General features: G+C 45.1%; 1 protein-coding gene across 1 annotated transcript in view; it reads left to right on the forward strand.

The window, feature by feature from the left end:
- Nucleotides 1–7,289, forward strand: part of LOC128686805 (endoglucanase E-4) — a 124,119-nt gene extending 116,830 nt beyond the window's left edge. The window contains exons 10-13 of the mRNA XM_053773949.2: nt 5,070–5,234; nt 5,842–5,981; nt 6,185–6,290; nt 6,556–7,289. Of these exons, the coding sequence (XP_053629924.1) occupies nt 5,070–5,234; nt 5,842–5,981; nt 6,185–6,290; nt 6,556–6,672 (528 nt within the window). The 3' untranslated portion in view covers nt 6,673–7,289. The remainder of the gene's footprint in view (nt 1–5,069; nt 5,235–5,841; nt 5,982–6,184; nt 6,291–6,555) is intronic.
- The last annotated feature ends 7,459 nt before the right edge of the window (nt 7,290–14,748 follow it).

Consider the following 14,748-nt stretch of genomic DNA (forward strand, 5'->3'; position numbering starts at 1 on the left):
CCAAGTTCTCCCAATCGATCTCCTTGTGGTTAAAGTCACCCATGATCAGGAGCTTTGCCCTGCATGCATGAGCTCTTCTGGCCACTCTAGCCAGTGTGTCAACCATCGCTCTATTGCTCTCGTCGTACTCTTGCCTTGGCCTCCTGCTGTTCTGTGGTGGGTTATACATCACTGCTATTACCACCTTGGGACCTCCAGAGTGAAGTGTTCCCACTATGTAATCACTTTCTTCTCCGCTATCTCCTCTCTCCAGCTCATCAAAATTCCAGCGATTTTTGATCAGCAACGCCACTCCTCCACCCCCCCTGTTCCCTCTGTCTTTCCTCAGGATTTGGTATCCCGTTGGAAAGATGGCATCTGTTATCATACCTGTAAGCTTGGTTTCTGTGAGAGCTATGATGTCCGGTGATGCTTCTTTGACTCTTTCGTGCCACTCCTCCCACTTATTTGTTATTCCATCAGCGTTTGTGTACCATACCTTCAGTTTCCTTTCCAACACTGTGGTTTGGGGGGCCTGTGAGGGTGGGAGACCTGGTGGCATACTGTGGGATTCTATAGCTCGGTGTTGGGTGGAGGCTGTGGGTATGGATTGTAGTGTGTGTTGGGATGGTGTGATAGGTTGTATGGTTCTGAGAGTAGTTGTGTGTGTGCTTGCCCTTGCTGTTCTGTCCTGCTCTGACTGACCTCTGCTGGTTCCCTCCTTGTCTCTTTTCCTAGCTCCTTTCGCTTTTTTGTCCTCTCCCTCAGCTGCTGTCGTTCTGATTTTGTTCTGTCTCTGTCTAGGAACACCCTCTTGTACTCTTCCGAGTATTTCAATCGTGGTTTCTCTTGGAGGATCCTGTTCCGCACTGTTTCCGTCCTGAGAATCAGCTTGATTGGTCGGTTTCTCCCCTTCGAGTACCCCCCTATTCTCTGAAAATTTACAATCTCGTCCATCTCTTCACCTATTTCCGTGATGATTTTCTCAATCTCCTTTCTTTCTTCCTGCTTTCTTTCAGTGTGTGTCCTTTCCTCTCTCTCCTGAAGCCCATGGATAAACACTGATTTTGCCCTTTCTTCCTCCCATTGCCTCACCCTCTGTGACTCTGGATCCTGCCTGTATGTGGTCAGTTTCTCCCTTGATTTTTTCCAGTGGCTCTTGATAGCCTTGTTGTGCCTCAGCATTCGACCTATCACCCTCTCCATCTGCAACCAGCTGATCTTCCCTTTCACTCCTTGGTCCTCCTTGGCAGATTGATGTGTGTGTGTGTGTGTGTGTGTGTGTGTGTGTGTGTGTGTGTGTGTGTGTGTGTGTGTGTGTGTGTGTGTGTGTGTGTGTGTGTGTGTGTTTGTGTGTGTGTTTGTGTGTGTGTGTGTCTGTGTGTGTGTGTGTGTGTGTGTGTGTGTGTGTGTGTGTGTGTTTGTGTGTGTGTGTGTGTGTGTGTGTGTGTGTGTGTGTGTGTGTGTGTGTGTGTTTGTGTGTGTGTGTGTGTGTGTGTGTGTGTGTGTGTGTGTGTGTGTGTGTGTGTGTTTGTGTGTGTGTGTGTGTGTGTGTGTGTGTTTGTGTGTGTGTGTGTGTGTGTGTGTGTGTGTGTGTGTGTGTTTGTGTGTGTGTCCTCTCTCTCCCTGCCCCATGAGCTCTATCATACCTCGCCTTAAAACTATGTATGGTTCCTGCCTCCACCACATCACTTTCTAGGCTATTCCATGGCCTGACTACTCTATGACTGAAGAAATACTTCCTAACATCCCTTTGATTCATCTGAGTCTTCAACTTCCAATTGTGACCTCTTGTGTCTGTGTCCCATCTCTGGAACATCCCATCTTTGTCCACCTCGTCTATTCCGCGCAGTATTTTATATGTCGTTATCATGTCTCCCCTGACCCTCCTGGCCTCCAGTGTCGTCAGGCCGATTTCCCTCAACCTTTCTTCATAGGACAACCCCCGTAGCTCTGGGACTAGTCTTGTTGGAAACCTTTGCACTTTCTCTAATTTCTTGACGTGCTTGACTAGGTGTGGATTCCAAACTGGTGCTGCATACTCCAGTATGGGCCTGACGTAGATGGTGTACAGAGTCTTAAACGAATCCTTACTGAGGTATCGGAATGCTATCCGTAGGTTTGCCAGGCGCCCGTATGCTGCAGCAGTTATCTGATTGATGTGCGCCTCAGGAGATATGCTCGGTGTTATACTCACCCCCAGATCTTTTTCCTTGAGTGAGGTTTGCAGTCTTTGGCCATCTAAACTATATTGTGTCTGCGGTCTTCTTTGCCCTTCCCCAATCTTCATGACTTTGCATTTGGCAGGGTTAAATTCAAGGAGCCAGTTGCTGGACCAGGCTTGTAGCCTGTCCAGATCTCTTTGTAGTCCTGCCTGATCCTCGTCCGATTCGATTCTTCTCATTAACTTCACATCGTCTGCAAACAAGGACACTTCTGAGTCTATCCCTTCCGTTATGTCGTTCACGTATACCAAGAACAGCACAGGTCCTAGGACTGACCCCTGTGATAAGATAAGATAAGATAAGATTTCGTTCGGATTTTTAACCCCGGAGGGTTAGCCACCCAGGATAACCCAAGAAAGTCAGTGCGTCATCGAGGACTGTCTAACTTATTTCCATTGGGGTCCTCAATCTTGTCCCCCAGGATGCGACCCACACCAGTCGACTAACACCCAGGTACCTATTCGCTGCTAGGTGAACAGGACAATAGTGTAAGGAAACGTATCGAAATGTTTCCACCCGCCGGGAATCGAACCCGGGCCCTCCGTGTGTGAAGCGGGAGCTTTAGCCACCAGGCCACCGGGCCACGCTTGTCACAGGCGCCCACTCTGACACCTCGTCGCGTACCATGACTCGTTGTTTCCTCCCTGTCAGATATTCTCTGATCCATTGCAGTGCCTTTCCTGTTATGTGTGCCTGGTCCTCTAGCTTTTGCAGTAGCCTCTTGTGAGGAACTGTGTCGAAAGCCTTCTTGCAGTCCAAAAATACGTAGTCGATCCACCCCTCTCTCTCTTGTCTTACTTCTGTCACCTTGTCATAAAACTCTAGTAGGTTTGTGACACAGGATTTTCCTTCCCTGAAACCGTGCTGGTTGTCAATTATACACTTGTTTCTTTCCAGGTGCCCCACCACTCTCCTCCTGATGCTCTTCTCCATGACCTTGCATACTATACACGTTAGAGATACAGGTCTGTAGTTTAGTGCCTCATGTCTGTCTCCCTTTTTAAAAATTGGGACTACATTTGCCATTTTCCATACCTCAGGGAGTTGCCCAGTTTCAAATGATGTGTTGAAGATCTTTGTTAATGGCTCACACAATATCTCTGCTCCCTCTTTAAGGACCCATGGAGAGATGTTGTCTGGTCCCACCGCCTTTGAGGTGTCAAGTTCGCATAGCAGCTTCTTCACCTCCTCCTTGGTTATATGTACCTCATCCAGCACTTGCTGGTGTGCCCCCCTGTTCTGATTTCTTGGAGTCCTACTGGTTTCCACTGTAAATACCTCTTTAAATCTTGTGTTGAGCTCCTGACATACCTCTCGGTCGTTTCTTGTGAATTCCCCATCACCCTTCCTCAGTCTGATTACCTGGTCCTTGACTGTTGTTTTCCTCCTGATGTGGCTGTACAACAGCTTCGGGTCAGTCTTTACTTTTGATGCTATGTCATTTTCATATTGTCTCTGAGCCTCCCTTCTTATCTGTGCATATTCGTTTCTGGCTCTTCGGCTGATTTCTTTATTTTCCTGAGTTCTTTGTCTTCTGTACCTTTTCCATTCTCTAGTACACCTAGTTTTTGCCTCCCTACACCTTTGGGTGAACCAAGGACTCGTTCTGTTCTTCCCATTATTTCTGTTTCCCTTGGGAACAAACCTCTCCTCTGCCTCCTTGCATTTTGTTGCTACATAGTCCATCATTTCTTGTACTGGTTTTCCTGTCAGTTCCCTCTCCCACTGAATGTTTTGAAGGAAGTTCCTCATGCCTGAGTAGTTCCCCCTTTTGTAGTTTGTGTGTGTGTGTGTGTGTGTGTGTGTGTGTGTGTGTGTGTGTGTGTGTGTGTGTGTGTGTGTGTGTGTGTGTGTGTGTGTTTGTGTGTGTGTGTGTGTGTGTGTGTTTGTGTGTGTGTGTGTGTGTGTGTGTGTGTGTGTGTGTTTGTGTGTGTGTGTGTGTGTGTGTGTGTGTGTGTGTGTGTGTGTGTGTGTGTGTGTGTGTGTGTGTGTGTGTGTGTGTGTGTGTGTGTAGTTACAGGAGAAAAGTAACACTTGTAGTTGCCTTAAGTTCTATGATCATAATATAACACTTGAACCATCTCTGACAGCCTCTCCCTCTCTACCTTCTATAACATTTTTACTTCCCCATTTATCCTCCTGTTCTCTTTTTTTTTTTTTTTACTTCCAAAATTTTTTTTTTCTGTTTTGTGTCGTTGTTTCTGATAAACTTATAATGTTGTTATTACATAATTTGTGAACGTTATATCCTAAGTTCCCTTCAAGGGGGGTAAAAGGCTCTTGATTCAAGGTATTAGAGCTATTTTCTCCTTTACTCAGATCAAACCTGACTGCCTCACATTTCCCAGGTGCTGCAGGACATCCCCTGCTTCTTCCATACACATTTGGCGTGTCCTTGACAGTGTAATGTAAATAATGAGGGCAAATCGTTGCCACAGTAAAATATCACATTAGTTGCGCAAGCAACCTTTTACCAAACTGAATTTTTCTTTTCGTACAGAAATACGCTTTACTCCACGTCTCTTAACTTAATTCTCCTCTGTATATATTTCTATGAATGTTGATTTTGTTTTATATAATTCATAGTTTACCTGCCTCGTGTCCTTATTATACATCTCTGGTCTGGTGTGTTACGGTATCCAATGTCTTCTTTAAATATTAAACTAAGCAGTCCCTTCTATTTCCTACTTTATCTCTTACGTTCTGGTAAACTCCACTAGATTTTTTAAGACAAGACATACTTCTCGAAGTCTTCTGTAAATCTGCCACAAAGTGACCAACACAGTATTTTATTAAATTAAATTTAAACATATACTTTTCTTTGTATAGTTTTGTTCACATCTCCTGTGCCTTGGTACCCCGCAGGCACTGTTCACCATGCTGGACGATGACCAGCTGTACCACGACACTCTGGTCGAGGGTCTCAGTCACTTCCAGAATAACTTCCCCTACACCCCAGGCGGTCTTGTCTACATTCAGTACTGGGGATCCAACAGGCACTCCGCCAGCGTCGCCTACATTGCACTCCTGGTAATGATCTGCCCTGTATTGTATACACCTGAGTCGTATGCCATACTGCAGGAGTATAACTCAACCATACACCGATACATCTTCCATGTGTTGTATACACCTGAGTCGTATGCCATACATCAGGAGTACGACTCGACCAAATACGATTGACTATGCACTTTCTGCTTTACAGGAATCATTCCCAATACTTTTTGCAGTCAAAGATCGATCCACTGCATTTCCTGCACTCTGATACATATGTATACCATTTGCTTTTACAGGACACCATAATTCATTAACTACTTATGCTTTTAGATGTATTACTCCTGTACATATTATACCTCCTGAATATATACCCCTTTTGGAAAACATACCATGCAATGACAGACAAATGACCAACGATTGAGATAAAAAAAAAAATACCAGAGGAGACTTCAATAATCTGTAACGCTTAGACATAAGCGACTTTTTGTTTCTTGAAGGACCATCTTGCTTTGTATCTTTGTTTATGCTGAATCCATTTAAAAAAAGAAAATGCCGCCACTAAACGAACTAAATCTTACCAGATTTTTTCTCTTTTATGTTTGTGTGTGTGTGTCGGATGATCACCTTTTGCTTCCTATGTCAGGCAGCAAAGCTTGGTATCGATACCGAGGTGAACCAGGAGTGGGGCGCCGGCCAGATCGACTACATGCTGGGCTCCACCCTTCACTCCTTCGTCGTCGGCTACGGAGAGAACGCCCCTGAGAGAGTCCACCACGCAGCTGCGTCAGTATAAAGCCTCTCTCGCTGTTTTGTAATTAAGTTAAAATATTTGTTTCCTAAGACTTATTATTTCGGTTTGTATATTATACGATCGTGTGGTGACACTTGTGTGCTCCTCAACACGAGGTTTACTCCCACGGCTAACAGTGGCCCAGTCATCATTCATCGGTCAAGCTACTGGCTTCTTAAAACGAGTTTTGTTGCAGGTCCTGCCCTGACCTGCCAGAGGTGTGTGACCCAGAGTGGGCACTGACACAGTCTGGTCCCAACCCTCAGACGGTGTGGGGCGCCCTGGCTGGTGGCCCTGATGAGGTCAGTGTCACCACTCATGTTTCTCTATCATATGTATTGTGGTCTGGTTATCATCCCCTTGCAAACACCTGTTAGTGTCATCATAGCGTACTTCAATGCACTCACATGCACTCATGTATATCTTTATGTATTCCCATGTACTCAAATGTACTCCTGTACATCCTGGTATACTCTCATGCACTCTGAGTTAAGTATAAGCACTCCCATGCACTCTCATGCATTCACAAACACTCCCATGTACGACTAATACAACTTCCTCCCGCAGAACGACGTGTTCGTTGACGACAGAGAAGACTACGTGCACAACGAGATAGCCCTGGACTACAATGCCGGCTACACGGCCGCCCTGGCCGCCATGATAGAGCTCCACACCCAAGAATAATGCAAACCCGTAGGAGTCATACAGCGCCTGAGGAATTGGAGGCAGTCTGGATTAATCTGAGAAGCGGGACGGGAATGGTTCCAGCTTCGATGGATACCGAGAGAGTTGTTAGAAGGCAGGACTGCAGACATCCTGCAGGAGGTGAGGGGAAGAGAGACACACTGCTCTAATCAACACTGCCTTCTATGGTTTCGGAAACGCCTCTAGCTTACATCTCAATGGAGAATATTTTCTCCAACGTCTGAGAGAAACGTTGTATATATTCCCATCAGAAGAAGAAACAATGGCGACGACAAGAACAAGAATAACAGAAGCAGGAACAACTCTAGCGGCAGCATCAGTAACAACTACAGCAGCAACAACGACAGCAGTAGCGGCCGAAGTAGCAATGAAAAAAAAAATAATAGCAGCAACGACAGCGGCAACAATAGCAGCAGCATCAACAATACCAAGAACGACAGCAACAACAACAGTTAAATAAATAATGGGATTTCCAAATGTTTACAACCAGCGCTCAGCACAGAGGTCTCCACCTTCTTCTAGCAATGTAGTTCTATCAACTACATTTTACTTTACTTCTCTCTTATGCACCGAAATAAAATTGTGTTACTTCAAAACATTTTTATTGTTATTACTTATAATAATAATAATAATAATAATAATAATAATAATAATAATAATAATAATAATAATAATAATAATAATAATAATAATAATAATAATATTATTATTATTATTATTATTATAATTATTATTATTATTATTATTATTATTATTATTATTATTATTATTATTATTATTATTATTATTATTATTATTATAATTATTATTATTATTATTATTATTATTATTATTATTATTATTATTATTATTATTATAATTATTATTATTATTATTATTATTATTATAATTATTATTATTATTATTATTATTATTATTATTATTATTATTATTATTATTATTATTATTATTATTATTATTATTATTATTATTATTATTATAATTATTATTATTATTATTATTATTATTATTATTATTATTATTATTATTTATGACAGGATGATAGAGCCACTGTAATGTACTCAGCTGCATAACAGACAGCAACCACAATTATGTACTCAACTATATCAAATACTCTGGAGTACATGAACTCCTCAAGGCCGGTCAGTTAGTAATCATGACCCTAAGGTCACAGATTATGACCCCTGGGTCACATCGGGTGTCCATGAACCTGGGGTCCCCATAGATGGTCATGACCCCCGGATGCCACAAGAGATGGTAATAACCACAGGGGTTACAAGTCGTAACCACAGGGGTCATAACAGTCATAACCACAGGGGTCACAACAGTCATAACCACAGAGGTTACAACAGTCATAACAACAGGGTCACAACAGTCATAACCATAGGGTCACAACAGCCATAACCACAGGGGTCACAAGTCATAACCACAGGGTCACAACAGTCATAACCACAGGGCCACAAGTCATAACCACAGGGCCACAACAGTCATAACCACAGGGGTCACAACAGTCATAACAACAGAGCCACAACAGTCAAAACCACAGGGATCACAACAGTCATAACCACAGGATCACAACAGTCATGACCAAACGATCACAAAAGTCATAACCACGAGAGTCATAATACGTAGGATCACAAGTCATAAGCACCGGGTCCAAACAGTTATAACCACAGGGATCACAACAGTTATAACCACAGGGATCACAACAGTCATAACCACAGGGATCACAACAGTTATAACCACAGGGATCACAACAGTCATAACCACAGGGATCACAACAGTTATAACCACAGGGATCACAACAGTCATAACCACAGGGATCACAACAGTTATAACCACAGGGATCACAACAGTCATAAACACAGGGGTCACAACAGTTATAACCACAGGGGTCACAATAGTCATAACCACAGGGGTCACAACAGTTATAACCACAGGGATCACAACAATCATAACCACAGGGGTCACAACAGTTATAACCACAGGGATCACAACAGTCATAACCACAGGGGTCACAACAGTTATAACCACAGGGGACACAATACTCATAACCACAGGGATCACAACAGTTATAACCATAGGGGTCACAACAATCATAACCACAGGGGTCACAACAGTTATAACCACAGGGATCACAACAGTCATAACCACAGGGGTCACAACAGTTATAACCACAGGGGCCACAATTGTCATAACCACAGGGGCCACAACAGTCATAACCACAGGGGTCACAACAGTTATAACCACAGGGATCACAACAGTCATAACCACAGGGATCACAACAGTTATAACCACAGGAATCACAACAGTTATAACCACAGGGGCCACAACAGTCATAACCACAGGGGTCACAACAGTCATAACCACAGGGATCACAACAGTTATAACCACAGGAATCACAACAGTTATAACCACAGGGATCACAACAGTTATAACCACAGGAATCACAACAGTTATAACCACAGGGGCCACAACAGTCATAACCACAGGGGTCACAACAGTCATAACCACAGGGATCACAACAGTTATAACCACAGGAATCACAACAGTTATAACCACAGGGATCACAACAGTTATAACCACAGGGATCACAACAGTTATAACCACAGGGGCCAGAACAGTCATAACCACAAGGGCCACAACAGTTAAACACAGGGATCACAACAATTATAACAACAGGGGCCTCAACAATCATTAACACAGGGATCACAACAGTTATAAAAACAGGGGCCACAACAATCATTAACACTGGGATCACAACAGTTATAACAACAGGGGCCACAACAATCATTAACACTGGGATCACAACAGTTATAACAACAGGGGCCACAACAATCATTAACACTGGGTTCACAACAGTTATAACAACAGGGGCCACAACAATCATTAACACAGGGATCACAACAGTTATAACAACAGGGGCCACAACAATCATTAACACAGGGATCACAACAGTTATAACAACAGGGGCCACAACAATCATTAACACTGGGATCACAACAGTTATAACAACAGGGGCCACAACAATCATTAACACTGGGATCACAACAGTTATAACCACAGGGATCACAACAGTTATAACCACAGGGATCACAACAGTTATAACCACAGGGATCACAACAGTTATAACAACAGGGGCCACAACAATCATTAACACAGGGATCACAACAGTTATAACCACAGGGATCACAACAATCATTAACACTGGGATCACAACAGTTATAACCACAGGGATCACAACAATCATTAACACTGGGATCACAACAGTTATAACCACAGGGATCACAACAATCATTAACACTGGGATCACAACAGTTATAACCACAGGGATCACAACAGTTATAACCACAGGGATCACAACAGTTATAACCACAGGGATCACAACAGTTATAACAACAGGGGCCACAACAATCATTAACACTGGGATCACAACAGTTATAACCACAGGGATCACAACAATCATTAACACTGGGATCACAACAGTTATAACCACAGGGATCACAACAATCATTAACACTGGGATCACAACAGTTATAACCACAGGGATCACAACAATCATTAACACTGGGATCACAACAGTTATAACCACAGGGATCACAACAGTTATAACCACAGGGATCACAACAGTTATAACCACAGGGATCACAACAGTTATAACAACAGGGGCCACAACAATCATTAACACTGGGTTCACAACAGTTCTAACAACAGGGGCCACAACAATCATTAACACAGAGATCACAACAGTTATAACAACAGGGGCCACAATAATCATTAACACAGAGATCACAACAGTTATAACAACAGGGGCCACAACAATCATTAACACTGGGTTCACAACAGTTCTAACAACAGGGGTCACAATAATCATTAACACTGGGTTCACAACAGTTATAACAACAGGGGCCACAACAATCATTAACACTGGGTTCACAACAGTTATAACAACAGGGGCCACAACAATCATTAACACTGGGATCACAACAGTTATAACAACAGGGGCCACAACAATCATTAACACTGGGATCACAACAGTTATAACAACAGGGGCCACAACAATCATTAACACTGGGATCACAACAGTTATAACAACAGGGGCCACAACAATCATTAACACTGGGATCACAACAGTTATAACAACAGGGGCCACAACAATCATTAACACTGGGATCACAACAGTTGACCATAACCCCCAGGTGAACCAACAGGTCAAGTTAATAAACAACAACAAATTTTATTTGTTTAATAAACAAGTTAACAGGTGAAACACCTAAACAATAACACTCACAGAGTATATTACCAAACAAAAATATTACCCATATAAGGCGAATTATTACCTTCATTTAGCAGCCTATTACCCATGTAAGTAACCAATTAGTTAAAAATGCTTATACATATGTATTATTATTATTATTATTATTATTATTATTATTATTATTATTATTATTATTATTATTATTATTATTATTATTATTATTATTATTATTATATAGTCTCTTGCTTTGTTTTAAAATTGCAGTAATTTCATATATTTTTGAAGTATTTGCATGTAAAGTATCTCAATACCTTTGTAAAGTTACCTTATAAAGTTATATACCTTTACAAAGACGGTTATTATCCTTTTAAAGTAGTTTATTCTATAAAGTAGCCTATTACTTTAATGACTATTATAAAAACTAGCCAATTACCATTTATAAAGTAGCCTATTACCTTATATAAAGTAGCCCATCACCCTTATTAGTAGTCTAACCTTAAAGTAGCCTACTATACATATAGTGGTCTACTAACCTTGTAGTCTAATATACTTGTAAACAGCCTTCAGTCCTTGTAAGAAACTAGTACCTTTGTAAAGGAGCCTAGTATTTTGTAAAGAACATAGTATCCTTGTCTAGAGTCTAGTATCATTGTAAATTAGCCTATTACTCTTGTACGCTAGCCTAGTTCCGTTGTAACGTAGCCTAGCACAAGTAAAAAGTAGCCTTGTCTAGTATTCCTCTAAAGAGTCTAGTGTTCCTGTAAAGAGTCTAGTGTTCCTGTAAAGAGCCTAGTATCTTTTAAAGAGTCTAATACCTTTGTAAAGTAGCTTAGTGCCCTTGTGATGTAGACTAGTGTCCTTGTAGCCTTTTAACTTTGAAAAAATAGTCTAGCATACAGTAAAGAGTTTAGTACCTTTGTGAAGTTTACTATATTTGAAAAGTAGCCTAAGATAAAAGAAGATAAGATTTCGTTAGGATTTTTAACCCGGGAGGGTTAGCCACCCAGGATATCCCAAGAAAGTCAGTGCGTCATCGAGGACTGTCTAACTTATTTCCATTGTGGTCCTCAATCTTGTCCCCCAGGATGCAACCTACACCAGTCGACTAACACCCAGGTACCTATTTGCCCAGGTACCTATTTGCTGCTAGGTGAACAGAACAGGTGTAAGGAAACGTGTCGGAATGATTCTACCCGCCGGGAATCGAACCCGGGCCCTCCATGTGTGAAGCGGCAGCTTTAGCCACCAGGCCACCGGGCCATCAGGCCACCGGGCCACCAGCCACCAGGCCACCAGCCACCAGGCCACCGGGCCACCAGCCACCAGGCCACCGGGCCACCAACCACCAGGCCACCAACCACCAGGCCACCGGGCCACCAACCACCAGGCCACCGGGCCACCAGCCACCAGGCCACCGGGCCACCAGCCACCAGGCCACCGGGCCACCAACCACCAGGCCACCAGCCACCAGGCCACCAGGCCACCAACCACCAGGCCACCGGGCCACCAACCACCAGGCCACCGGGCCACCAGCCACCAGGCCACCGGGCCACCAACCACCAGGCCACCGGGCCATCAGCCACCAGGCCACCGGGCCACTAGCCACCAGGCCACCAACCACCAGGCCACCGGGCCACCAACCACCAGGCCACCGGGTCACCAGCCACCGGGCCACCAACCACAAGGCCACCAGCCACCAGGCCACCGGGCCACCAGCCACCAGGCCACCGGGCCACCAGCCACCAGGCCACCGGGCCACCAACCACCAGGCCACCGGGCCACCAGCCACCAGACCACCGGGCCACCAGCCACCAGGCCACCGGGCCACCATCCACCAGGCCACCGGGCCACCAGCCACCAGGCCGCCGGGCCACCAGCCACCAGACTACCGGGCCACCAGCCACCAGACCACCGGGCCACCAGCCACCAGACCACCGGGCCACCAGCCACCAGACCACCGGGCCACCAGCCACCAGACCACCGGGCCACCAGCCACCAGGCCACCGGTCCACCATCCACCAGGCCACCGGGCCACCAGCCACCAGGCCGCCGGGCCACCAGCCACCAGACTACCGGGCCACCAGCCACCAGACCACCGGGCCACCAGCCACCAGACCACCGGGCCACCAGCCACCAGGCCACCGGGCCACCATCCACCAGGCCACCGGGCCACCAGCCACCAGGCCGCCGGGCCACCAGCCACCAGACTACCGGGCCACCAGCCACCAGACCACCGGGCCACCAGCCACCAGACCACCGGGCCACCAGCCACCAGACCACCGGGCCACCAGCCACCAGACGACCGGGCCACCAGCCACCAGACCACCGGGCCACCAGCCACCAGGCCACCGGGCCACCAGCCACCAGGCCACCGGGCCACCAGCCACCAGGCCACTGGGCCACCAGCCACCAGGCCACCGGGCCACCAGCCACCAGGCCACCGGGCCACCAGCCACCAGACCACCGGGCCACCAGCCACCAGGCCACCGGGCCACCAACCACCAGGCCACCGGGCCACCAGCCACCAGGCCACCGGGCCTAGTACCCTTGTCAAGCAGTGAAGTACCCATGTATAAAAAAAAAGCCTAGTACACTTGTAAAGAGATTAGTACCCTTGTAAATAACCAAGTACCTTGTAAAGTAGCCTAATACCCTTATAAAATAGTCTGATACCCTTGTAAATTAGCCTAGAACCGTTGTAAAATAGTCTAGTATCCCTTTAAAGAGCCTTGTACTCTTGTAAAGTAGTCTAGCTCCCTTGTAAAGCTTCTTAGTACTCTTGCAAAGTAGCATTGCACCCTAGAACTCTTGGAAAGTAGCCTAGTACCCTAGTACTCTTGTAAAGTAGCCTAGTACCCTTGTAAAGTAGCCTAATACTCTTGTAAAATAGTCTGGTACCCTTATAAATTAGCCTATACCCTTGTAAAATAGTCAAGTATCCTTTTAAAGAGCCTTTTACTCTTGTAGTTTCCTTGTAAACCACCATGGTACCCTTGTAAAGTAGCCTAGTACCCCTGTAACGAGCTATTAAGCCTGTAAAAATAGCTTAGTACCCTTAAGTAGACTAGTGCCCTTGTAATCAATTGCCCTTAAAAAATTAGCCTATTGTACTTGAAAAACTAAAGGGACTCATAGGTAAGGACCCACTAGGGGTGAGGGGTAAGTGGGGATAGTTGGAGAACAGGTGGGGGAAAGGAAGAGAATAAAGAAAAAGGAAAAAGAGTCGGAGCTAACCCCCAACCGCAAGGCATTGTAAAGCATTAATAGGGCATTTATAGAGGTTATGTGTTGCTGCTCTTCGTCCCGCAACTACTGCAAGACTGGTGGCGCAGTTTTGGCAAAGGTAGGATTTGTGGTGGCATCAAACAACACTAGGCAAGCCGCTCTACTGAACTGCACCTATTTTGCTTATGAAATTGCCTGTTACCCTTATAAAGTAGCCTGTGCTACTTTATAAGGGTACGAGGGGCTCCCGGAAGGCTCCTGCACCCTCAAGATGACATGAAAACAGCTGATTCCATCTTACGTTCATCTAGAACACTACAGGACACAAGTTTTTGTTCACTATGCAGGCCAACGTAAGACATGCAGGTTATGCAACTCGTATGACCATATGGCTGCTCAGTGCTCCAGACGCCTGGTTGTACGCATCCGGGAACCTTCTCCTGTGGTCCTAAGAACCGAGGCCTTTGATCTGGAGACTGGTCCCTCGCCTGAACAAGGACCTAAGCTTTGGAGTGAGGAAGTACAACATGAGGAGACGCGGTCTATGGCGTGTGCCACCCTGTCGGTGGACA

This window comes from Cherax quadricarinatus, chromosome 2 (genome assembly GCF_038502225.1).
Source record: "Cherax quadricarinatus isolate ZL_2023a chromosome 2, ASM3850222v1, whole genome shotgun sequence".
NCBI lineage: Eukaryota > Metazoa > Arthropoda > Malacostraca > Decapoda > Parastacidae > Cherax > Cherax quadricarinatus.